This window comes from Camelus bactrianus, chromosome 15 (assembly GCF_048773025.1).
Source record: "Camelus bactrianus isolate YW-2024 breed Bactrian camel chromosome 15, ASM4877302v1, whole genome shotgun sequence".
Lineage (NCBI taxonomy): Eukaryota > Metazoa > Chordata > Mammalia > Artiodactyla > Camelidae > Camelus > Camelus bactrianus.
The window spans coordinates 48089126-48114029 of NC_133553.1; the positions used below are offsets into that span (position 1 = coordinate 48089126).

Below are 24904 nucleotides of genomic sequence, written 5' to 3' on the forward strand. Positions count from 1 at the left end.
GAGAGGACAGATACCACTAACTCTCCTCTTCTCAAAGGTAAAGTGAAATGGGATCTATCACTGCATCGCTCATCCCCTATTTTCTTAGCCTTCATTTCACAGGTTGAGAAAATAAGGCCTCTTCAATGGTCATGTGAATTGCCCAAAGCTGGTGAGAACGGACTTAAGCATTCCGTTTCAGCTGGCCTCTTCGCTCTTAGAAGCTAACCTCTCCCCTGCCGCTGCACCGCGTCTCCAGTTAACACTGATCAACTTATTAACGTTCCCCGCCTCCCCTGCCCCGCCCCCTGCGTCTTGACGTAGTCGCGCTGGGCAACGTGCATTGGCGTTCAAAGCGCGCCTGGAGCCGTCCTCCGCGACGCGTGCTGCGCAGGCGCGACGGGCGAGGCGCCGGAGCCGCCGGCATGGACTGCGTGAACCCGGTGGTAAGGACTTCCCGCCTGGCTTCTCGGCCTGCGCTCTGAGGAGAGGGAGTGCGGGTCCCAGGCTCCTGGCAGCAGAGCTCTGCGCACCCTTTTTACCCTCCCCTGGCGCCTCACAGACTTTCAGAAGCCCTCTCCCTTCAGGGTTCCGGGAGGAAGCCAACGGAGGCCAGTAGCTCAGCCGGAAGTTGGGCTTGGCCCCCACCGGGATAACAGATGTCCCTCCTCGTCTCCTCACTCCTCATCCAAACTGAGTTGTTTAGAGTGAGGAATTGAGAACATGCTTAGAGATGGAACTCACCTTAACCCTCCCAGTTTCTCATGTGTTTAGAAAATGACTGAGTTCAGTTGTCCTCTAATTTAGGATGGCCAGTGTTGACTCTAAGCTGTAGCATTTACCTGAGGTAACAGGTAATGTGATACTTAATATTGCCCTCACCACATGTTTTTGGAGTTCTCCCCTATCCCTCCGTTTCCCCATTCTTAAGCATCTTAACATTTAAGTGTACACTTGGTGTTGATAAACACAAACATTGTTCTCCTACCGTTAAGGGGTACCTAAGCCTTACGTGAGAATTGATAAGCTACATGGCACTTGTGAGACCCTCTATCAATCTTAAAAAGTTGAATTAGGGAAAAAAAATCAAGAGGTCACATTTATTTTCATTTCAACAGACTTCACATTTGGCGAAAGGCAGTGTGCTTGTCCAGATCTGTTATTTTATGGGTTCTACCTATACATACACAGCATAAAAGGGTTAATTTCCAGAGACGTTGTTTTAATGTGTATCCATGTTATGATGTTAATGTGTTTTAAGATATGTGAAATACTTAATGCTTGAATATAAGCTTACCATGCATACCGTTTTATTTGATGGTGAACTCCAAAATAGAGTGTGTGTGTGTGTGTATGTTTCTTTTTGTAAAGAGAAGAGATTAAGATGGATTTCCTGGACTATGCATAGTTCTAATAAAGATAACAGGGAAAGGATATAAAGTCTAACTGTAGTCCTAGAAGAGAAACTATGTTCACTACCGACTTTGCTGTAGAAAAATTGTGTTCTAATGGGTTATTTTTGATGGCTGCTCTTACACTCTGAGGGTAGATCTTAAAAGATGTTTTTAGCCCTAGGAGTTTTTTCCTCTAGCTTTAAATGTGATCACACTAGCTGGGACTAACACTGAAGCATCAATTTAATCTGCCTCTATCAGGGTAAACTGTTTTAGAAGAAGCAGCTAATACGGGACACTTAAAATCTTACTGGATATGCTTGTGAATAAAATATTAAAATATTACTGATTGGCTTGCTCATAGGCTTACCCTGGGTCTTTAGAAGGATTAGTTTAAAACCTAACTACTGTTGACATGAACAGGAGTGTTTATAGAGTGTTTACTGGGTAGTATGAAAAAGCAGTCCTAGAATGACAGAATTTTCATTTTGGCCTGATTAAGCAATTTGAAATAAGAGTAATTCAACTAAATTCCTACTTGTTATTTCTTATCAGTGTAACTTCCACTAGGTCAGTATTGTTAGTACACTTAGCATTGCCATTTTGAACTGGGGTGGGGGTGGAGTACAATTTACATAAATTCGAAGGACTGAATTCATTTCACAGGGCTATTTTTCTGTTGATATTGACCAGTGTTCAGTCTGGTAGAAATATGCTTAGTATTATTGTCATGGCATGTTTTTATTTGGAAGCATTATAGGATGTTACTTAGTCTCTGCAATATTGTGAAAGGTTAGGGCTCATTTAGGTCCTCCTTAGTTTCTGTTAGGAAATCCTTTTTGGTGCAGTTGTACTTTTACTTGACCATGGTTCAGAATATCTTTTTGGACTATGTGGATTTTGAAAGTGGGACAGACTTTGGTGACTCTATTGTAGGTGCTTACCCCAGACTTATGGCTTGGAATTTATTTACATTTGTGGAAATAATACAGTGAACTCTAAAAAAGCTCTCTTGATCCCTCTGAATAAAGGTAAATTGAAAACAGAAGGTTAATTTCCACCTGCCTTAAATTAATTTCCTTTCTGAAAAAGAGTGAGGAGGTTAAATACTGACACAAAAGCCAAGCATCATAACAGTAACTATACATCGTGATGAGATTATTATATCATATTTTATTGTAGTACTGTGACTCTGTCTTATGGATAGGCTGAGATGATGGGTCTGAAGTAAACACAATTTATGGAAAGCTAAGGCTATACTGGGAGTAGGATGCACTTAGTAAAAATCCTTATGGTAGTTTTTCTTTAAGTATAAGATTAGAAATTGTACACTGCATGTGCTTTAAGGCTGTATACCTTCAAACTTAAGAATTTAAAACTTTGGCAATTGCTTTTATGTAGCCTAAACTCTACAGTTCTGTAATTGAAGATGTAATTGAAGGAGTGCGGGATCTCTTTGCTGAAGAAGGTGTAGAGGAACAAGTCTTAAAAGACTTGAAACAGGTTTGTAGATAATACAAATTTCTCTTTTGTTTTTTCAGCTTAAAAATTGATAAATTATAGTTCTAACCCCTCAATTATGGTTTAATGTTTACCCATCTTTTGTGCTATCAGTTGACAATTTAAAAGTAAAAAAAAAATAGAAATAAATATCCTATTTTTTAAAAGCAATTTTTTTTTCTTTCTCTGCAGCTCTGGGAAACAAAGGTTTTGCAATCTAAAGCCACAGAAGACTTCTTCAGAAATAGCGTCCATTCACCTCTGGTCACCTTTCAGTTGCCACACAGCTTGCACCAAACATTGCAATCATCAACAGGTTGGATATAGTTAGTAAATTAGTACTATTTGGATCTTCAGAACAAATTCTCATTTGGTGGTAGTTTTGAATTAGGGTGATGTTCTTAAGGTGAGAGGGCTTGGACTTAAAAAATCATTGCTATTAAATGAGCACCAACTGGATAAATCATCACTGCTGTGTAATTATTGATAAGAAAATTAGGTGGTTTAAACGAGTTTTAAAAAATATTACACAAAGATGGCAAAGTCTTACTTCAGAGAAACAAATTATATAGTTTGTGGACTATTGGAAGTGCCCATTGGTTATTTCAGAGAATTTGATTTGGTCTAGTCAAGGAGTAATCCAACCCTTGTTGCTGAAGAAGCAGAGGGAAAGATGGGTGCTTGCATGCTTGTGCATTCTTTCTTTCTCCTGCTAGCTCTACGTATTATTAATCTGTTGAAGTATTGGAAGCAAAATGGAGCGTTAACAAGAATATGAGGTTATTCAGACTGCTTCACAGTTTTGGATATAAAATGATGGCTAGAAATGGACCATATGCACATAGTCTTTACTCTTGGACTTACTGACTCTAGACCTCTGCTTTTAAGGGAAATATTTGTCCTTATTATGTGTATCAATTTAAAGTGGAAAAGACTAACTGCTAAAAGATAAAACAATACTATTATATATTTCTAACCTTTATTCCTTTTTTTCTCCTCTGATTCTCGTAATCTTTATAGTCTCCTAATGTGTGTGTATATATACATCTACATATAGGTGCACAGAGATGCAGGCAGACACACACAGACACACTGACAAACACAGAGGCACACACGAGCAGACACACCCAGACACAGACACGCCCCAGACGTACCCAGACACAGACACGCCCCAGACATACCCAGACACACGACAGGCGAACACACAAATAGATTTTATTGGATTTAGCTGAAATTCAACAGGTTAATGTCTGCAAGAGGTTAGGGTAGATTTTAGATTACATTGTCAGTAAAAACTAGGTTGTTTATGTTTCATACTTGGGAAAGTTCAGGTAAAATCTCATGGGCCAAGGTGAAGGGAAAATAGTAAGTCTAGTACCTCCTCTATTACAAAATGAGAGAACTTAAGTATGGCAGCAATTATAAATTTAAAAAATGAAGTAAATTTACAATGACTTGAGTTACCAAACACAACTTCTGTCTAATGCTGTGCTTGTAGTGTATAACATTGCTCTTTAAGAATTAGCCATGGCAATTTTAATTACTAAGTCGACATATTGAAACAGTTTCCATCAATTCTTAGGTATTTGGCTATCCTTTTATTTTTAACTTTACTGTTTTATTAGGACATCTCTTTTATTTCTCTATTTAAAAAACATTCTTTTGAATTTTTTTCTTCGTAAAGAACTTTAAAGATTTTCTTCCTTTGGATTGGCTTGGTGGGTGGTGAATGTGGAGGAGTTAAATACTTGTCTCTTATCAAAAGCATTTTTCCTGAAAAAAGAATAATTCTCAATTTTTTTTTTTTTGGTCGTTCAAAATTGCAATACTTGATTTTGCCGCAAGATGGTAATATTACCAGTGATTTAAATCACAAAATAGTCTTGCAACTAATATATCTAGCTGACTTTCACTCAGCACTTCATTCTAATTCTCTTAGAAGTTAGAATAATAGAAATAATTACATTTAAACAAGACAGTTTTTCTCCTTATTCTCTTCTACATCACTCATAATGAAGTGGTTTAAGAGGAAGCACAGGCATCCTGTAAAACTGCATTCTAGGCCTTGTTCCTATCCCTCTTCATTTCTAGGCCCTCTACAATAAGATTCTTGAAGTAAATAGCCTCATAAAATTGAAGTACTTTTTAATTATATCTTCTCATTGTATGCTTTTAAAAGCCTGATTAAAATAACTTAAACTGACTGACTTCTTCAATCTTCTATCTCTTGATAACAAGTTCAAATTAAATCTACAATGGAATAAGTCATTGGCTTTTGTCTGTTCTGCCTTTAAAACTTGTTTGCCCTGTTGTATTTTCTTTGACTGTATTATCCATTTGTTTAATAATTGGTTGTATCTTCAGTTGTCAACTTTTTTTGGGTCTCAGGACCCTTTTACACTTAAAAATTGAGAACCTCTTTTATGTGGGTTGTAAGTATCTGTTTCCCATATTAGAAATTAAAGCTGAGATTTTAAAAAAATACTGATTTATTAATTTAAAAAATTGATTGTATGTTAACATAATAATATATATTTGTTAAAAGAAACAGTTTTTAAGAACAAAAAATACTCAGTGAGAAGACTGGTGTTTTATTTTTCTGCAAATCTCATTTATGTATGGCTTAATATAAGACAGCTGGATTCTCATATCTATTTCTAAATTTAATCTGTTGTGATACGTAGTTTTGGCTAACGTATATGAAGAAAATCCAGCTTTACACAGATAATTGGAAAAGGAGGAGTATTTTAATAGCTTTTTCAGGTAATTTGATAAAATTCAACTAGTGGTAGTTTCTGAAGTTAGCTGCAAAGTGGAATCTGAAATCCTATCAGTGGACTTTTTGTGATACTAATGTTCACTGGTCTACCTAGCACTTTGAAAGACTCTGTAACCCATGTGTAATTTTGTAACATATGTTGGTTACTTGGAAAATAGTGGTTCACTGAGTTATGCAGTTTACACATTGTTCATTATACAGGATTAAAAAAATCATTAATATCACCACACATCTCATCAAAAGTGTTTAAGTATTGGGAAGGTGAAGCTCACTGTAGTGGATATAAAGTTTCCAAAATTCTAATTTTTGCTTGAAAGCTTGAATTTTATCATTGCCAAACAAATACTGTTAGTATGGTTTTTTTTTTTTTTTGAAGTGGTGGGCAAAAAAAAAAAAAAAAAAAAACCTGCCAAATACCCACGTCTGAAGAACCATAGTTTCTGTCAGTTACTCTTTACAGTAAAATGAGTGTTTCTTGAAAAAACAAACTAGCTAGGTCAGCTCCCAACTTAAACAATAGCACCAGTGCATTGCCTTACACTTCCTGTACTTTTGTATGCTGCAGAGATACTTTATGTGTTCCTTCCATTTCTTCAGGCAGAATATTAAAAGGAAATATACTTGAGGGGAGGGTTGAAATTTAGTAAAAACAATTTTTTATAGTTATGTTAAGGAACTTCTTAAGTGAGACAGTTTTGTTGTTGCTTTTTTTTTTTTTAAACTGTGAGTAGACAGCAGTGGAGAATAAATTTGATGAGCACTAGTAAGGTTTGGTGCTTCTGGCTTAATTTATGTGAAGATACCTTCAGTTTTATTCATCATGGCTTTGTGCCTTCAGTGCAGATGTCAACAAAAAAAACCCCAAAAGATAATTATTGAGAAATGAAAAAGGCATATATTGTCTTGACACTACAAAAATAGTTTTGACCTTGTGAACACCCTGAAAGTGTCTTAGGGACCCACAGGGGTTTGTACACTACACTTTGAGAACTGCTGTTCTATTTTTATACTTTGTTCTGTTATATATAATCTATCATCCACTTTTTTAAAAAGACTTTTTTTTTTAGAACATCTTTAAGTTCACAACAAATTTGAGATAGCATACAGAGATTTCCCATGTACTCCTTGCCCCACCTCAGACATAGCCTCTCCAGTTATCAACGTCCCTCACCAGAGTGGTACATTTGTTACAATCGATGAACCTGCACTGACATATCATAAACACCTAAAGTCCATAGTTTACATTATCACACTTCGTGGTGTACCTTCTGTGGGGTTGAGCACATTTGTAATGACTTGAATCTATCATTATAGTTTCATACAGAGTATTTTCACTGCCCCAAATATCTTTTGTGCTCCTCCTCTTCATCCCTTCTCCTCAGCCCCTGGCAACCAGTGATCTTTTTACTATCTCCATAGTTTTGCCTTTTCCAGAATGTCATATAGTTGGAATCCTATAGTATATAACCTTTTCAGATTGATTCTTTCACTTAGTAATATGATTTTAAGGTTCTTCCATGTCTTTTCATGGCTTGATAGTGCCTTTATTTTCAGGAGTAAATAATATTCCATTGTCTGGATATTCCACAGTTTATTTATCCATTCACCTACTGAGGGATGTCTTGGTTGCTGCCAAGTTTTGGCAGTTATGAATGAAACTGCTGTAAACATCTGTGTGTAGGTTTTTGTGTGGAAATAAGTTTTCACCTCCTTTGGGTAAATACCAAGGAGTGTGATTGCTGGATTGTACGGTAGGAGTATGTTTGGTTTTGTTAAACGGTCTTCCAAAGTGGCTGTTCCATTTTACATTCCCACCAGCAATGAATGAGAGTTCCTGTTGCTCCGCATCCTTGCCAGCATTTGTTATTATCAATGTTCTGAATTTCGTTCATTCTAGTAGCATGGTAGTGGTACCCCACTGTTGTTTTAATTTACATTTCCCTGATGATGTATGATGTGGAGCATCTTTTCATATGCTTATATGCCATCTATATATCTTCTTTGGTGAAGAGTCTGTATAGGTTTGACCTATTTTTTAATGGGGTTATTTTCTTATTGTTGAGTTTTGAGAGTTCTTTGTGTATTTTGGATAGCAGTCCCTTATCAGATGTGTCTTTTGCAAACATTTTCTCCCAAACTGTGGTTTGTCTTCTCATTCTCCAGACATTGTCTTTAACAAAGCAGTGTTTAATTTTAATGAAGTCCAGCTTATCAGTTATTTCTTTCATGGATTGTGCCTTTGGTGTTGTGTCTAAAAAGTCATTGCTATACTCATTATCTAGATTTTCTCCTATGTTATTTTTTAGGAGTTTTATAGTTTTGCATTTTACATTTAAGTCTCTGATCCATTTTGAGTTAATTTTTGTGAAGGGTGGAAAGTCTATGTCTAGGTTTTTTTTTTTTTTTTTTTTTTTTTGCTTTGGATGTTCAGTTGTTCCAGTACTATTTGTTGAAGAGGCTGTCTTTGCTCCACTGTATAGCCTATGCTCCTTTGTCAAAGATCAGTTGATTATATTTATGGGGGTCTATTTCTAGGCTCTCTGTTCTGTTCCATCGATCTATTTGTCTTTTCTTTTGCTATACTACACTTGATTACTTGATTACTGTAGCTTTATAGTTAGTCTTGAAATTGAGCAGTGTCAGTAGTTCAATTTTTTTCTCCTTGAATGTCATATTGGCTGTTCTGGGTCTTTTGCTTATAATCCACTTTTGAGAGAGAAATGGGATTCTGTTAATAATAAACTCAGAATAACAGGTGTAAACTAGGACTGTCCTGAACACAATGGGACATGTAGTCACTTTGTCTAAGAATGCCTTATTTTTAGGACAGTTCAAACGACCTTCTGGTATTTGGGCTTCATGTCACATAATTTTTTTTGATGAAGCCATCCAGCCATTGTAGGGGGTGGGGAACAGGGGACAACCCAGTAACATTGAGAGGTTTGTTGGTTTTCGTCTTTGAGCATTAAAACTCCCAAAGTTTAGGTACAAACTATATGTCCACTTGTTCTTGAACCTAGATTTGTTGAAAATTTCAGCAATGCTGTTGTTTCTGTAGGTGATTTGAGTTAGAATATTCAGCTTGGTCATCAGGAGATGCCTATATGCTAAAGAGTAGTAACAGAAAAGTTTATCAGTTTTTGCACCTCCTGAATAATATGATATGAATATTAAGATTTGAAATGGTTCAAAGTGGGACCAAGAACTGTTAAGTTATTAACTGCCTTATGTATCAAAGACTTTGATGTGTAGGGAAAAATACACTTATAAATGTGAATGCAGTGCCATATTATCTTTTTACAAAATTTCTTAAATAATATTTGTGGGATTGAATTCTTTCAATATTCTAAAGCCCATTGTTTGTGAAATTGACTACTTCTAAAATATATACCTGAAGACCAAAATTCTGACATTTTTAGTTTAAGTAAAAACATGTATTCAGTTAAAACTTAATTCATTATTGAAACTATCTTGAATATTTTAAAAAGTATGTTTCAGGCACATGTAATGGTGTATATAATTTGTGAATGTATATGAATGATGTATATAACTTGTGAATTTAGTATCAGAATTAAGTTGGCACTGCATAAAACTTTACTATAAAATTCAGTTAATTCAATTCTTTTATTTTGGTAGCTATAAAGAAACTCTTAAAACTCTCTTATAGCTCTGTTTGATTTATATGAGTATAGAGATTTATCCTTTGGGATTTATTGCAAGGTATTTAAAAGGGGAGAATTGTTGCTATTTTTCCTCAAGAAATTCATTTAATTGCTTTAGACAGTATGTTAACAGATTTTTTGTTTCCTCTCAGGCTATAGCTTAAGATGTACCAGCATAAGCTTTGCTCACTTCAGCTAATTAAGACTAACACCATTGTATTCCTGCCACTCCATTTCTTTCTAATTTAGCCTTTCCAAAAGAATGCCTGTTAATAAGCAAAGCCATAGACGACAGAGGATAAAAATAATTTTGTACTTCATTAAACATCAATCTCTGTAACCTCATTTCTGTTGTCTTAACATGGGAAGAATGGTTAGTTAAAAAAAATTTGCTCTTCTGAGCTGTTTGTTGTATATGATGGAGCCATTCTAGTGTCAGAAACGGATTTTTGGGGGGCAGTTTTCCTTAATACAGTATGTGAAAAAAGGACTTGAAACATTACATTTAATACAAAAATGCTGCATAAATGCTAAAATTTTTTGTTTTGTAAAGAAAAGGCAAAGTGGTCTTCTAAACAGTCAAATTCGAATAGGTAAAATGAACCTTGAGGTAAGGTTTAAGGTTATGTTGATCAACTGAGATCCTTGTATTACTACTTATATTATTACTTGAGATCCTACTATTACTATTTGTTCTTTAGACATTTTTAAATGATTACATTTACAACTACTTGGCCAACCTTTTAGATGTCCAGTAAACAAAGGGATAGTTAGCATAGTAAATTGGTGATAATAAAGGAAAGATACATGAGATCGTAGGTTTAATGCAGGTTGAGTTGGTGTTCTACGAATTTATTCACTTGTATTTTTCTTAGCAGTTTACCTGTTTCATGAAACAACTTCAGGAGACATGTTCTCATTCATTTATTTCTCAAACTGTATAGCTGTGCTCACTTACTTGGTCAAAGTACTGTAAATAACTTTTCATAAAATGAATGAATTGAAATTTCTTTTGAACCTGTAAAGTTTAGAATGGTTTATGTTGGGTTACATTTTTCTGCTCAAGTGTAGTCACTTGGAATTGTGTCACTTTAACAAATAATACTTTTTCTTCTCTATGAAAAGTTGTAATGGAGATTTAGTGCTGCATTGATGTACTAAAGACAGCCTAGGTATTTCGTTATGGATTTCTGTAGTATAGTATATTTGATTACAATGAGGTTTTCTTCTTGTACTTAAAGTAGGTTAGTTGTAAAGTCTCTATCTAAAATTGTTGGAAAAAGACGTAATTAAATACTTTTACCTCACTTAGAATCAGGAAGTTTAGAATTCATCATGGTTGAACATGTTAGTGATGGAAAACATTTAAAAAAATGCTATACTTAGCAATTTTATTATATTAGTAAATTCTAATAAATGTGTAATGTTTATTTTGTTTTCTATGCAGCATCGTTAGTTATTCCTGCTGGTAGAACTCTTCCCAGTTTTACCACAGCAGAACTGGTATGTAGCTTGTTTAAGATATATTTTAAAAGAGATGTGCCCCATTTTTAGTGAATGGTGGCAGAAGGCTGGGCATAGATGTAATTTGTAATCCTCCTGTTGAATGGGAAAAGAGGTGGTGGGGAGACAGAAGTAGCTGCTATAAAATAGGTGTTGCAAAAAATCAGGAGTTCCAGAATTGATATTTTCTTACCAACTTTTCCTATCTTCCAGAGCAGTTGTTAGCATCTGCCAAGACTGTACCTATAGGTTAGGAAATGTCTGAAGTTACATTGAATGGAGTTTTAATTCACTGTATAAAGTTACATACTTGGTGGATCCTAAATAGATATTTTGATATGGTATTTTTTTCCAATTTTTTTTCTCCTCAGAGTTGAGGCACATCTTGTTTCTTTCTTTTATTTCAGTAGAATATTTTGGTTATTTTTTTACTTTTGTATGGTAGAGATTAGATTTTTCCCCCTAGGATTTGGGAGCAGAAAATAAAATTAAAGCTTATATGTAGAAAACTGAGTAGTATTCAGGAGGGAGAAAATAGCACTTTTTCTTACTTTTCTTTGAAGATAAAAGATGATACATAATCCACTTACTGTTTTTCGTTTTCTTTCAGTCCATGAGCTACCTTTCTAGGGTAAAGGGTTTTAGTGGGCCATTTATTTCCATTTCTTCATTAAAGAAACAAAAACCATATGCCTTACTAGGACTTTTGGGAAGAATGATGCTGCTTTTGATAGGAAGAAGTATCTCTGCCTTTGAAATTCTTGGAAATACCTTTTCTCCTCAGTAAAGAAATAACATACTTCTAAAAAGTGAAAATAAATTTATAAAGTAAAAGCAAATTTATAAAGTAAAAAGTGAAAGACCCTTGCAAGATTACATCCTAAAGATAACTATTTTAACTGTATGATGTGTATCCATTTAGACTTCTTTCATGAAAATTACATTAATTTTCAGGATAAAAGTAGGATCATTCTCTGTACTGTTTCTGTAATTTTTGTTTTTTAAACTTGGTAATATAGGTGGACTCTTTTCAATACCAGTTAAATATTGATTGGCCTTAGTGGATATATCACAATTAAATTAACCAATCTTTTGTTTATGGACATTTAAATTATTTCTAGTATTTCTCTTAAAAATTTTTTTGAGGGGGTAGGTGATTAGGCTTGCTTATTTATTTATTTATTTATTTATTTATTTATTTATTTATTTATTTATTTATTTAAATGGAGGTATCAGGGATTCAACCCCCGTGCATGCTAAGCACTGCACTCTACCACTGAGCTGTACCCTCCCTGCCCTAGTATTTTTCTAATATAGAATTCCATTGGTTATACTTGTAGGTATGTCTGTGTATTTGTGTGATAATCAGGTAATCAGGATAAATTCTTAGAAGTAGAATTTCTGGGTCAAGGATCATTCATGTTACCAATTTTGGTATATATAGCAAAGTTGTCCTCCAAAAGGATAGTACCATATACACTCATATAAACAATGGTTTGAGAGAACTGATTTTTATCACATCTTTACCAACATTGGATATTACTAATCAATCTTTTAAATGTTTGCAGGTCTAATAGGCAGAAATGTTTCTTTGTCTTTTGATTTAGTATTTAAAATTTTAAAACCTAAGGTTTAATTATTCCCAAATAAAAATTATACACTATTATGTTGTCTACTTTAAAATACTATTTATGATCAACTTACAGACTAGAGGATTCTAGTAACTGTGGTTCTTATATTTGACATCTTGAGGATCAGTGTCCCAGCCAGTGCCATGTAGTGGGCAAGTTTAATGAATCCATGTTCACGTTGTTTATGAAGACTTACTGGCTTCATTGCTAATAGCCATAGAACAGAATTCCTTTTATTTTTAATGAGATGATCTAAATCAAATAATAAAAAGCTGTTTTATTCAGAGAACTCACCCTAATGTTGTGTTACCATTATATTGTTGATGTGAATCAGATTTTTTTTTACTCTATGAGATCAGGAAAAAAATATTCAAGTAAAGCCCTTTTCTAACTAATATAAAATTTTCACGTCTAGGGCACCTCAAACTCCAGTGCAAACTTTGCTTTTCCTGGTTATCCTATTCATGTACCAGCAGGTGTGACACTACAGACTGCATCCGGTAAGAGTATAGTCTAAAAATATTTTGTTCTTAGTATTGGTACTGACTTCTGGATGTTACCTTTCATGGTTTTAAATACCTGAATTTATTGAGGTTATAGGAACATTTCATAAAACTTACTTAAAAGTAATAATAAATGGGCTATTGTTGTTATGGAAGCAGTCTATCACAAAAGACAGTAAGCCTGTCTACTGTCGCAGGTACAAAGCCTGTTCTGTATTTCATTTCCAGTTCTCTTTTCCAACATTGTGTAAGATGCTTTAATGTAGGTTTTCTCTAATTCAAGCCAGTTATCTGAATTTTGACAAATAAAAAAATAACGTATGTGTCCCTGCTGGCTCTAATCAAGAAAAACTAAAGATTAGATTAATCAACCATTGCCTCCTTTCTTATTGGAAAGTGTATAAAATATTTGAAAAATTTCTATATTAACTAACCTCTGCTTTTCAGAGAACTGTTTCTTGATTTGAAAGAGAGTCATACCTATTATTTGGATTGTTGCAGAGTTTAAACAAAGCACCCGACTCAATGCTCAAAAAATAAATTTCTTCTTTCTTCCTTTAGTATTATTTTAAAGGAAAGAGGGGGAGAAATTTGAAAACTTTTCAAGTTATTGAACCCTTTTCTGGATAGCCTTGTCTTATTGTTGTTATATGGTATCTTATATCTTAAGTGTATGAAATACATTCTCCCTGATTAAATTTGTTAGAAGTCCCAATTTGGGTTGGTAACACTGTAATTTATCAAACAATGGGAGATGTTTATGGAGTAAATATTGGTTGCCTGTTTGTGTCTCAAAATGTGCCATATAAGCAATAGTGGGGAAAAAGCTAGAATTAAAGCAAGACATTTAATTTTTAAAAATAAAAGAACACATATTTATTATAGAAAACAAAACTGAAAAACAAAAGAAACTCCTAGAGATGACCACTGTTAACATATTGCTGTATTTCCTCCCAGCCTGTTGTGCATGAAATTTTTTTTTTAAAGGAAATTTGGATTCTCTTATACTTACAGTTTTGTTTTCTCCTTTTTAAGGTCACCTTTATAAAGTCAATGTACCAATTATGGTAACACAGACTTCTGGAAGAGCAAATATTCTTCAGCATCCAATTCAGCAAGTATTTCAGCAGCTTGGGCAGCCTTCAGTAATACAGACCAGTATTCCACAGTTGAACCCATGTTCTCTTCAAGCAACTACTGAAAAATCACAGAGAATGGAAACTGTGCTCCAACAGCCTACGGTTCTTCATTCTGGCACAGTGGAGAGGAAACGTGTAGAAAACACTACCAGTGATATACTTGTACATCCTGGAAATGAGCATAAACTCATGTCTGAAGCTTTACCGAGTCAGCTGAAAAGCTCTCAGTATATCAGCCTTCCAGGTGTTGTATTTTCTCCACAGGTCTCTCAGACAGATTCTCATGTGGAGCCAGTGCTCAGTGTTTTTGCTGGTATGACTCAAAATCTGCATGGTGGGCCCCTCTCCACAGGCCCTCAGGGGACTCAGCACCAGCACATGCCTGATGTTCAGCTTCACATTCTCAAAAATAGGTTGTGTGGATGTGATTCTGTAAAGCAGCCAAGAGATGCAGAGGAGCCCAGCAGTCTACCTGTCTCAGAGAAGGTAGTTCTATGTTCAACTTAATGGTATTAGTGAATAAACAGTGGCCAGTGATTAGATGTCCTGAGTTGTTTTTTTAAAAAGTTGTAAGATTACTCAGAAGTATATGTTTTGTTTTTTTCTTTAGAAGATTCTTTCTTTGTTTTCTTTAACATAACTATCAGTTTTTAAAAGTATTCATGCTCAGCATTGCTAAACTTTTAGTTTCAAGTAATGAATTAGAATATGTCTTTAAAGAAAATGCATTTGTTTTAAGGTAATGCGGTTTACCTTTCTCTTACACTGTGAGAATTGTTTTTTGTCTTTAGATTTAATTTGAAAGATCCAGAAGTCCATCCTAGTAGTTAAATGAATATTTTGAGGTAATTCATTGTCATAATTAATATACAAAACAGGTCCAAAGTATTTTTTTTTGCTCTACCTTATTTTCCTAAATTCCCATATGAAAAGTTTTCTCTACATGAGGAATTACCTTACTAGTAGATACTTTGTTTCTCCCTGCTTGCTAAAATACTAGTTAACTTAATTTCTTTTGGAATTCAAACCACTAAAAAATAGTTTCTAATTAACTTTCCATATTGAAAATTGGTTTAAATTATTAATTTCTAAGGAATTCATAGTGATTGCAGAAAGATTCATGGAGAATTTTAGATGGTAAAATTAAAAAATCTTGCATTATCTTTTTACAAACGTAAAATACGCCGTAGCGCTAACTCCATTTATGCAATTTAGTGACATATGACAAATAATTAAAGGTTTGTGTCTCTAGTTAATGGCTTAGTGGTCCTTTAGAACTGATATACAAATCTGTAACAGTATAGTGGTAAAGTGTCACCTTAACGTCTTTCTAGGTGAAAGGGGAAGATAGAGGGTACAGTGAAGGATAACGAACTAAGAAAATGTCTGTCAGAAACCATTTGACCTGTTTTAGAATGTTTCAGATGTTTGATGAAGCCTGTTCAGAATCTTTTAGCAGGTCTGTTTTTAGTTCAGCTTTGGTATAATGTATTAAGATTAAAATGTTTTTTGAATATTTTTCATTATCTTTTTCATATAATATATAAAATTTAAGAAATGTAGGATAAACTCATAATTATAAAACATTTGATTTTGAGGTAAATTAACTATAAATTTAAAATAAGTGTTTGTTTTCATCACTGAAAACTTTTAGAGGCATTTTTCTCCTGGACTCTATATGAACTTTGAAGATTTTTGGTATGATGATTCAAGGACTTATTCTACTATTACTTACTAGACGTCACCTTGTACTTTATTCTGATATGGGGAAGTAGATTAGTTAAGGGAGATTAATCAAGGATTGTTTAGGGGGTAGTGGTTAAAAGTTTAAGCTTTAAAGCCACAATAGGTTCAAATTCCAGATTTACCACTTACAAACAAGCTATGTAGTGTTACTCTTTGAAATTCAGTTATAGTCTGTAAACTGGGCTTAAAACCAACCTCATAATTTTTATAATTATCAGAGATAATGTATCTAGAGTTTTTAATAGCTTCTGTTGCCATAAGAAGCTTTAGATTAGTGCAGTTATGCTTTATGGGCTTGTGATATATTGGATAACTTTTCATACAACTTGGTTGGTTTTAAAATAGATCTGTATTTAAAAACATCCAAACATTCAAAAGTATTTATTTTATAATATTTTTTCAATTAATTTACTGTAGGATACCGTAAAATAATAATCTGGTAAAATTTATGCTGATAATAATTTTCAAAACATTTTATAAATAGCTTTTTTATAAGTAGTTTATCAGAAATTCTTCTTGCTTAAAGCAAGTTACAGGTAGCCCTACTCATTTATTTTTCCTGTATAGACTGCCAGGGATCTTATGTTCTAAGAAACAGTAAGAATGTTAAACCTACATAAAAACTTACTCTTTTTTTTGAATTTTGTTTTTGATTGAAGTGTAGTTGATTTACAATGTTAGTTTCAGATACAGCAAAGCAATTCAGTTATACATATACATACATATATATTTTCTTTTCAGATTCTTTTCCGTTATATGTTATTACAAGAAATTGAGTATAGTTCCCTGTGATATACATTAAGTCCTTGTTGCATAAAACATTCTTGACAATTTTTGATGTGCTCCTATTTTAAAGTGAATATTACACACTATGTTAAGTTTTTCCTCAGTGTATGAATTTGGTTTTCTAATCTTACATTGCTATAGAAGACTTGAAATTCAGGTCTTCATTGGAACTCCAAAAAGTACAAGTAGAAGGAGAGAAATGGGTATGGAAGTGTATCTTCTTTAGCTCCTTTTTATCTCTTGCCTGCCCTCCCCACCATCTTCATTGTCCCACTCCCAGATATTATCATTTCTGCTGCCTTTTCTTCTAATTATCTTTCTGACTCTTCGTCTTTTCTCCTTTATGTGCTCCTCTTTATCTGCCCCTCCTGTTTCCTGAGGTTCTATCCTTAGCGCATTTCTCTCCTTACTTCATGTTTTCTGTGGATTATCATGTTTTTAACTCATGCATTATCATGGTTTTAAATACGACTGGTTTGTTTGTTTTTGTAAAGTCCAGGATCAGAGAAAACAAGGTAGTGGCATCTTTAATATAATAATAAACTTGTAAATAATGCTGTTATGACCATAGGAGTGCATATATCTCTTCAAATTAGTGTTTTAATATTCTCTGGATAAATAGCCAAAAGTGGGATAACTGGATCATATGGTAGTTCTAGTCTTAATTTTTTGAGGAACCTCCATGCCATTTTTCATAGTGGCTGCACCAATTTACATTGCCACCAACAGTGCACAAGGATTCCCTTTTCCCCACATCCTCACCAGCACTTGTTATTTCTTGCCTTGTTGATAATAGCCATTCCAACAGACATGCGGTGATATCATATTGTAGTTTTGATTTGCATTTCTTGCATAATTAGTGATGTTGAACATCTTGTCATGTCCCCCGTGGCTATTTTTATCTCTTCTTTGGAAAAAGCTCTAACCAGCTCCTCCTGTTTCTTTTGTTTGTTTGCTTTTTGTTGTTGTTGTCAAATGTTTTCTTTATTTTTAATTTTTTATAACCACTTTTTAAAAATTGAAGTATAGTTAATATACAATGTTGTGTTAATTTCAGGTGTACAGCAGAGTGATTCAGTTATACATATATATCTCTATTCTTTTTCAGATTCTTTTCCATTATAGGTTGTTACAAGATATTGAACATAGTTCCCTGTGCTATACAGTAGGTCCTTGTTGCTTATCTGTTTTATATATAGTGGTGTGTATATGTTAATCCCAAATTTCTAATTTTTCTACCCACCCCCCCACTTTCCCCTTTGATAACCATAAGTTTGTTTTCTATGTCTGTGAGTCTGTTTCTGTTTTGTAAATAAGTTCATTTGTATCATTTTTTTTAGATTCCATGTATAAATGATATCATATGATAATTGTCTTTCTCTGACTTCACTTAATATGATAATCTCTAGGTCCATCCATGTTGCTGCAAATGGCATTATTCCATTCCTTTTAATGGCTGAGTAATATTCCACTGTGTATCTGTCTGTCTGTCTATCTACCTACCTACCTACCTACCTACCATATCATTTTTATCCATTCATCTGTCAGTGGACATTTAGGTTGCTTCTGTGTCTTGGCTATTGTAAATAGTGCTGCTCTGAAGATTGGGGTGCATGTATCTTTTAGAATTAGTTTTCTCCAGGTATATGCCCAGGAGTGGGATTACTGGATCATAGGACAAGTCTGTTTTTAGTTTTTTAAGGAACCTCCATACTGTTCTCTATAGGGGCTGCACCAATTTACATTCCTACCAACAAAGGAGGAGAGTTCTTTTTTCTTCACACTCTCGCCAGCATTTATTATTTGTAGATTTTCTAACGATGGCCATTCTGACCAGTGTGAGGTGATCACTCATTGTAGTTTTGATTTGCATTTCTCTAACAATTAGCAGTACTGAGCATCTTTTCCTGTGCTTCTTGGCTACCTGTATGTCTTTTTAGAAAAGTGTCTATTTAGGTCTTCAGCCCATTTTTTGATTTTTTTTTTTTTTTTTTGATATTGAGCTGTCTGAGCTGTTTGGAAATTTCAGAAATTAATCCCTTGTTGGTCTCGTTTGCAAATATTTTCTCCCATTTCATAGGTTATCTTCATTTTGTTTATGATTTCCTTTGCTATGCAAAAGCTTTTAAGTTTAATTAGGTTCCATTTGCTTATTTTTGCTTTTATTTCTATTTCTCTAGGAAATGGATTGAAAAAAATGTTGCTATGATTTATGTCAAAGAGTGTTCTGCCTATGAGTTTCTCTAGGAGTTTTATAGTATCTGGTCTTACATTTATGTCTTTAATCTGTTTTGAGTTTATTTTTGTATATGGTGTTAGAGAATGTTCTAATTTCATTCTTTTCATGTAGCTGTCCAGTTTTCCTAGCACTGCTTACTAAAGAGACTATGTCTTTTCTCCATTGTATATTCTTACCTTCTTTGTCATAGACATTTAGTTGGTCATAAATGTGTGGGTTTATTTCTAGACTTTCTATCCTATTCCATTATTTCTGGACTTTCTATCCTGTTCCATTGATCTGTTTTTGTGCCAGTACCATACTGTTTTGATTCCTTTAGCTTTGTAGTATAGTCTAAAGTCAGGGAATGTGATTCCTCCAGCTCTGTTCTTCTTTCTCAAGATTGTTTTGGCTATTCAGGGTCTTCTGTATTTCCATACAAATTTAAAACTTTTTTGTTCCAGTTCTGTGAAAAATGTCATTGGTAATTTGATAGGGATTGCACTGAATTTGTACATTGCTTTGGGTAGTATGGTCATTTTAACAATATTGTTTCTTCCAATCCAAGAACATGGTATATCTTTCCATTTTTTTGTGTCATCTTCAGTTTTTTTCATCATTGTCTTACAATTTTCTGACTACTGGTCTTTTGCCTTCTTAGGTAGGTTTATTTCTAGGTAGTTTATTGTTTTTGTTTTTATTGTGATGGTAAATGGAATTGTTTCCTTCATTTCTCTTTCTTATATTATGTTGTTAGTGTACAGAAATGCTACAGATTTTTGTGTATTATTTTTGTATCCTGCAACTTTACTGAATTCATTGATGAACTCTAGAAGTTTTCTGGTAGCATCTTTAGGATTTTCTACGTACAGTATCATGTCATCTGCAGACAGTGACAGTTTTACTTCTTTCTTTCAATTGGGATTCCTTTTATTTCCTTTTCTTCTCTGATTGCTGTGACTAGGACTTGCAAAACTATGTTGAATTAAAGTGGTGAGAGTGGGCATCCTTGTCTTATTCCTGATCTTAGAGGAAATTCTTTCAGCTTTTCACCATTTAGTATGATTTTAGCTGTGAGTTTGTCATATATGGCTTTTATTGTGTTGAGGTATGTTCCCTCTATGGCCACTTTCTAAAGACTTTTTATCATAAATGGCTGTTGAATTTTATCAAAACTTTTTCAGCATCTATTGAGATAATCATATGGTTTTTATTCTTCAGTTTGTTAATGTGGTGTTTCACATTGATTGATGTGTGGATATTGAAAAAATTCTTGCATTTCTGGAGTAAATCCCACTTGATCATGATGTATGATCCTTTTAATGCATTGTTGGAGTTGGTTTCCTAGTATTTTGTTGAGGTTTTTTGCATCTATATTCATAAGTGATACTGGCCTGTAATTTTTTGTGTGACATCTTTGTCTGGTTTTGGTATCAGGGTAATGGTGGCCTCATAGAATGAATTCCGAAGTGTTCCTTCCTCAGCAGTTTTTTTGGAATAGTTTCAGAAGCATTGGTGTTAACTCTTCTCTAAATGTCTGGTAGAATTCACCTGTGAAGTCATCTGGTTCTGTAATATAATTGTTTCCTAGTTTGTGGGTCACCCACCCAGAGGATATGTGATTTGATTATGAGTCTGTCTCTCCTACCTGTCTCACTGGTTCCTTATATATGTCCCTAGTTGTAGAAGATCTTCTCTGGAGGTTCCAGTCTTTTTCATCAATGGTTGTTCTGCAGTTAGTTGTGATCTTGGTGTGCTCATGAGAGGAGGTGAGCATAGGGTCCTTCCACTCTATCATCCTGGCTACTCTCTTCTGACCTATTTGTTGATGACTGGTTCATGAATAGTTCAAACCCTATTATTCCCTTGAGCTTCATTCTCATGTCTGTTTCCCTTGTAGGCAGCTCTCCCTAAATGAAACAACAGGTCATTGTTTCCTCATCATAGACACTGCATGGTATCACTGCCCACTTGGTTTCCCAAGCAAAGGACTATAATGACTTTTTGACTCTTTCCCTCCTTGTTCTCCTTATATCATATGTTTTTAAAAAGTTATTTTTTAAATTGTGGTAAAATATGTACAATGGATCCTTGAACAGTGCAGGGCTTAGGGACACCAAGCCCCATACAGTCAAAAATCTGTGTATAACTTTATAGTCAACCCTCCATATCTGTGGGTCTACATCCATGGGGTCAACCAACCACAGATCTTATAGTACATTTTATTGATAAAAATCCACATGTAAGTGGACCTGTGCATTTCAAACCCATATTGTTCAAGTGTCTATTTATAACATAAAATTTACCATTTTAACCATTTTTAGGTGTACACTTCAGTGGCATTAAGTATATTCATGTTGATGTGCATTCATCACCATTATCTATCTCTAGAATTTTAAAATCATCCCAAACAGAAATTCTGTATCCATTAAACAGTAACTCCCCTTTACCCCTTCCATTCAGCTCCTGGTAACTTCTACTTTCTGTCTCTGTGAATTTGACTACTCCAGTTACCTCTGAAGTGGTATTGTACAATATTTGTACTTTTCTGATTCATTTTACTTAGCATATTTTCAAGGATCATCCATGTTGTAGCATGTAAGAATTTCATTCCTTTTAAAGACTGGATCATACAATTTTTGAGAACTTTTATAACTAAGTGTTTCTGGAATCTGTTCCATCTTCTCCATCCCTACTGCCATTGCCCTAATTGTCTCTCATTTGGGATAATATAGTTTCTAACTAATTTTATTGACCTATAGTCTCTGCTGTTTTTCACTCCACTCCTCCCAATCCATCCACCCTAGAGGTTAAAGGCTTCAGGGATCAGAGATATTTTGAATCCCTTCTCTATTATCCCTGAGTAACTCTGTGACTTGGGCAAATTACTGTTTCCTTATTTGTAAAATTAAGACAATAGTATGTATCATAGGATCATAGTTGTGAGTTACTGAGATAATCAATATGAAGTGCTGAGCAGCACACTGCCTAGCACATGGTAAGAGCTCATTGCATGTTAGTTGTGATCTTTGCTCCTCATGGCTACCACAGATTTACCACACATGTAGCCTGCTTAACATGTCACTGACTGCTGATCACCTGCAGGGTAAAATTTAAGTTCCTTGTAAAAAAAAATTAAGAAACATAAACTTCAATTAAATAGAGTCAGGAGACCTGAAGAGGGTGCTCTCATTCCCTGTGACAACAGCAGAACCCAATTAGGAGAAGAAAGACCCCCTCTTCTTTCCTGGCAACAACTTAGTTGGTGAAAAGCTGTGAACTCTTTGTTTACTGTAGCACTCCCAACTTCCTTTTCCTCTCTCTGTAAGCTTGCTTTCCTTGAGGGGACTTGTACGTGGTTTGCCATGGTTGCACACCCCAAATCTGCTGACCCTGAGTAAATCTATCCTTGCCTGAGAAATGTCTGGCACTCTGTTTTAGGTCAGAGTTCTTAATGTGGCATGCAAGGATCTCCATGTTCTTTCTCTGCCAGAGTTTATTGACTCTTCCTTCATTTCATACCTACTACTTCATTGGGAATCACCAACTGTGGGCGATTATCTGTGTTAACTTTGTTGTTTCCTGCCTCTCTCTTTGATTGTTATGTCCTTTGCTTTGTGCCTGGATATTCTCCTACCATCCTTTTTTCTGGTTAATTCCTACTTATCCATTTATTACTTTCTTCAGGAATCTTACTTTAATATCTTTCTGTCTATTCCCTCTTCTTTCATTATTAAGTTGGATGTATCTCTACTGTGTTATCATAGCACCTTAAGCATGTGTCTGTCATAATGTAGTTAAAAGATACATTAAAATGTCCTGTATGCACTGAGAGGTACATTTCATTAATCTTTGTATACCCAACATTTAAGACTATATATATATACTAGAATGTAAACTTTTTAAGAACAGGATCTGTGGTTAGTTTATTTGGCTCAATAGTTCTCAACTCTGGCTAAATATTAGAATTACTGGGGCAATAAAAAAATGTTTGGGTCTGCCTCAAGGGATTTGGATCTAATTGGTTTGGAGTGGGGTCCATTCATTAGTGTTCAAGAGTTTTCTGAAGTGATTGTAATTAAGATAAAGAACCAATGATCTAGCTCAAAATCAATATATGAAAGAAAAATGGATGGAGTGAGGGGAAAGGAGAATATATAACTTCAAGTTACAGTTTTTATTTTTCAAATCTGTCCTGACATTCCTCTGAAAGATAAAATATATCAGTAGTTACTTGAATTCATGATTTGGTTAATTGAGCAAATATTTTTTGAGTCATTATATGCTACTTCTAAATTAGTATCTCTAAATCAGGTATATGATATTTTAAGCCAGGTATATGATATTTTTACTTTTTATAGAAAAAAAACAATTTAACACAATACTTTTTTTTTGTATTTGTCAAAATATGTTGAGATATATTTTGTGCCAAATAAGAGTAGAGTAGCATGGGATACTACTGTACATTGTTAGGTAATATATAATCATTATTGCCATTACGTTATGGTAGATACCTAGATTAAATTTCTCTTAAGAATTAAAGAAGATGTGCCCTACCATTATGATTATAGGCAACTGAATTTCACATAGTTTGGTTTGACAATGTGAAAAGAAGGTGTGTTATAGCTTAGGTTTCTCCTGTTTTTTATTTATCCTCATGTTTGGGTACGAAGTTCTGTCAGTCCTTACCAGCCATTGGAAAACCTTTCATTAGAGGAAAGCTTAAATTGAAAAGATTGGAAGCTAGATTTGGCAAACAAAGCTTTATCTTGAAGTGTCCTATGCATTTGCTAATTAATTGTACTACTCAGACAGAGAAGCCATATGCAATTGAAAAGACCTCGGTGAAGCTGAGAATCTTGGAAATCACATGCTTTGTTTTAGAGCAGAGAAAGAAAACTGAAGCAGTGCCTCTGTCAGATGACGTCATCTGCACTAGAACTGTTGACGTTTCTTTGTATTCAGCCAGCATGGAAGAGTCAGCAATGACTTTTCTTTTAACATTCAGCAGGATAAAAATAGTGCTTCTCAGGGCAGCCAGCATCTGATTTTAATCTTTATTTGCATGTTGGCACAATCAAAAAATTCCTAGGTTGTGACACCCTTTTTGGAAACTGGAAACTGACATCTTCGTAATAATGAATTTTTTTGCTTAACAAAATTTGGTATTCTCTATACTATTGGAGTTCCTGAGATTCTTGGCAACACGTGGTTTTGCTGCTTCAGTAGAGAGAGCATTGCTGTATCTATTTCAGCACCTGGCATGCATTAGTGCTAAGACACAGCTAGTAATTCTAAAAGAAGTTTTGTTGGCTGCCATGAAACTCAAATACGTTAGAGTGAAGGTCTTTTCCAAGACATTTGTTAAAAAGTGTGGAGAAAATGTTAAATTCTTCTTCAGTTTTTTTTTTAATGGCTTTTCAAAGGACAGTACTTGAAGCTCTTGGTTGATCCTTGGGAGAGATCTACTATTTTTGAGAAAGAATGAAAACCTCCTCGTAACAGTTTAACTTGGAGGAGTTCACTGATAATATGTAGTGGATGTTTGGCCATAGGAAAAGCTTAAATCTTTCTATTCATGGGCCTGCAGTATCAATTATGGATGTTGGGGCAATACTCCTGGCTATTTTAGTCAAACTACCACCTTAGAAAAGGAGATAGGAGTCAGATAATCATACTAACTTTCTAATGCTTGGTGGAAGTTCTTCTGAAGAAAGAAGCTGAGAATGACAAAACTCTTTTGTAGTTATTGATAGTAAATTTGAATTTGCAATCTTACTCCGTTCTCAGAATAAAGAGGATCTCATTGATAAAAGAAAAATAAGATGGTGCTACGTGAATTCATTTACAAGAGTCCTGGAATCTTTAATGATCCTTAATAAGCTTATACTAATCTGGTAAAGTACCATGGGAGCTCTGATTCATTTTGTAACAAAAAAAAGATCTTGCTGTTTAAGGCTTTCAGTACTTGTTGCTATTAAAATGAGAAGCCAATTCCAACATGTGATTTAGGCCCAGGACTAAACTGACCATAATTTACTTTTCACAAAATTAGACTTATTGG

The 24904-nt window shown here is 34.3% G+C and overlaps 1 protein-coding gene across 1 annotated transcript in view; it reads left to right on the forward strand.

The window, feature by feature from the left end:
* Positions 1-375: 375 nt before the first annotated feature.
* GTF2A1L (general transcription factor IIA subunit 1 like) overlaps positions 376-24904 on the forward strand; it is a 41944-nt gene continuing 17415 nt past the window's right edge. Inside the window, exons 1-6 of the mRNA XM_010967753.3 lie at positions 376-425; positions 2775-2876; positions 3066-3189; positions 10762-10817; positions 12864-12948; positions 13987-14576. Coding sequence (XP_010966055.2) covers positions 405-425; positions 2775-2876; positions 3066-3189; positions 10762-10817; positions 12864-12948; positions 13987-14576 — 978 coding nt within the window. The 5' untranslated portion in view covers positions 376-404. The remainder of the gene's footprint in view (positions 426-2774; positions 2877-3065; positions 3190-10761; positions 10818-12863; positions 12949-13986; positions 14577-24904) is intronic.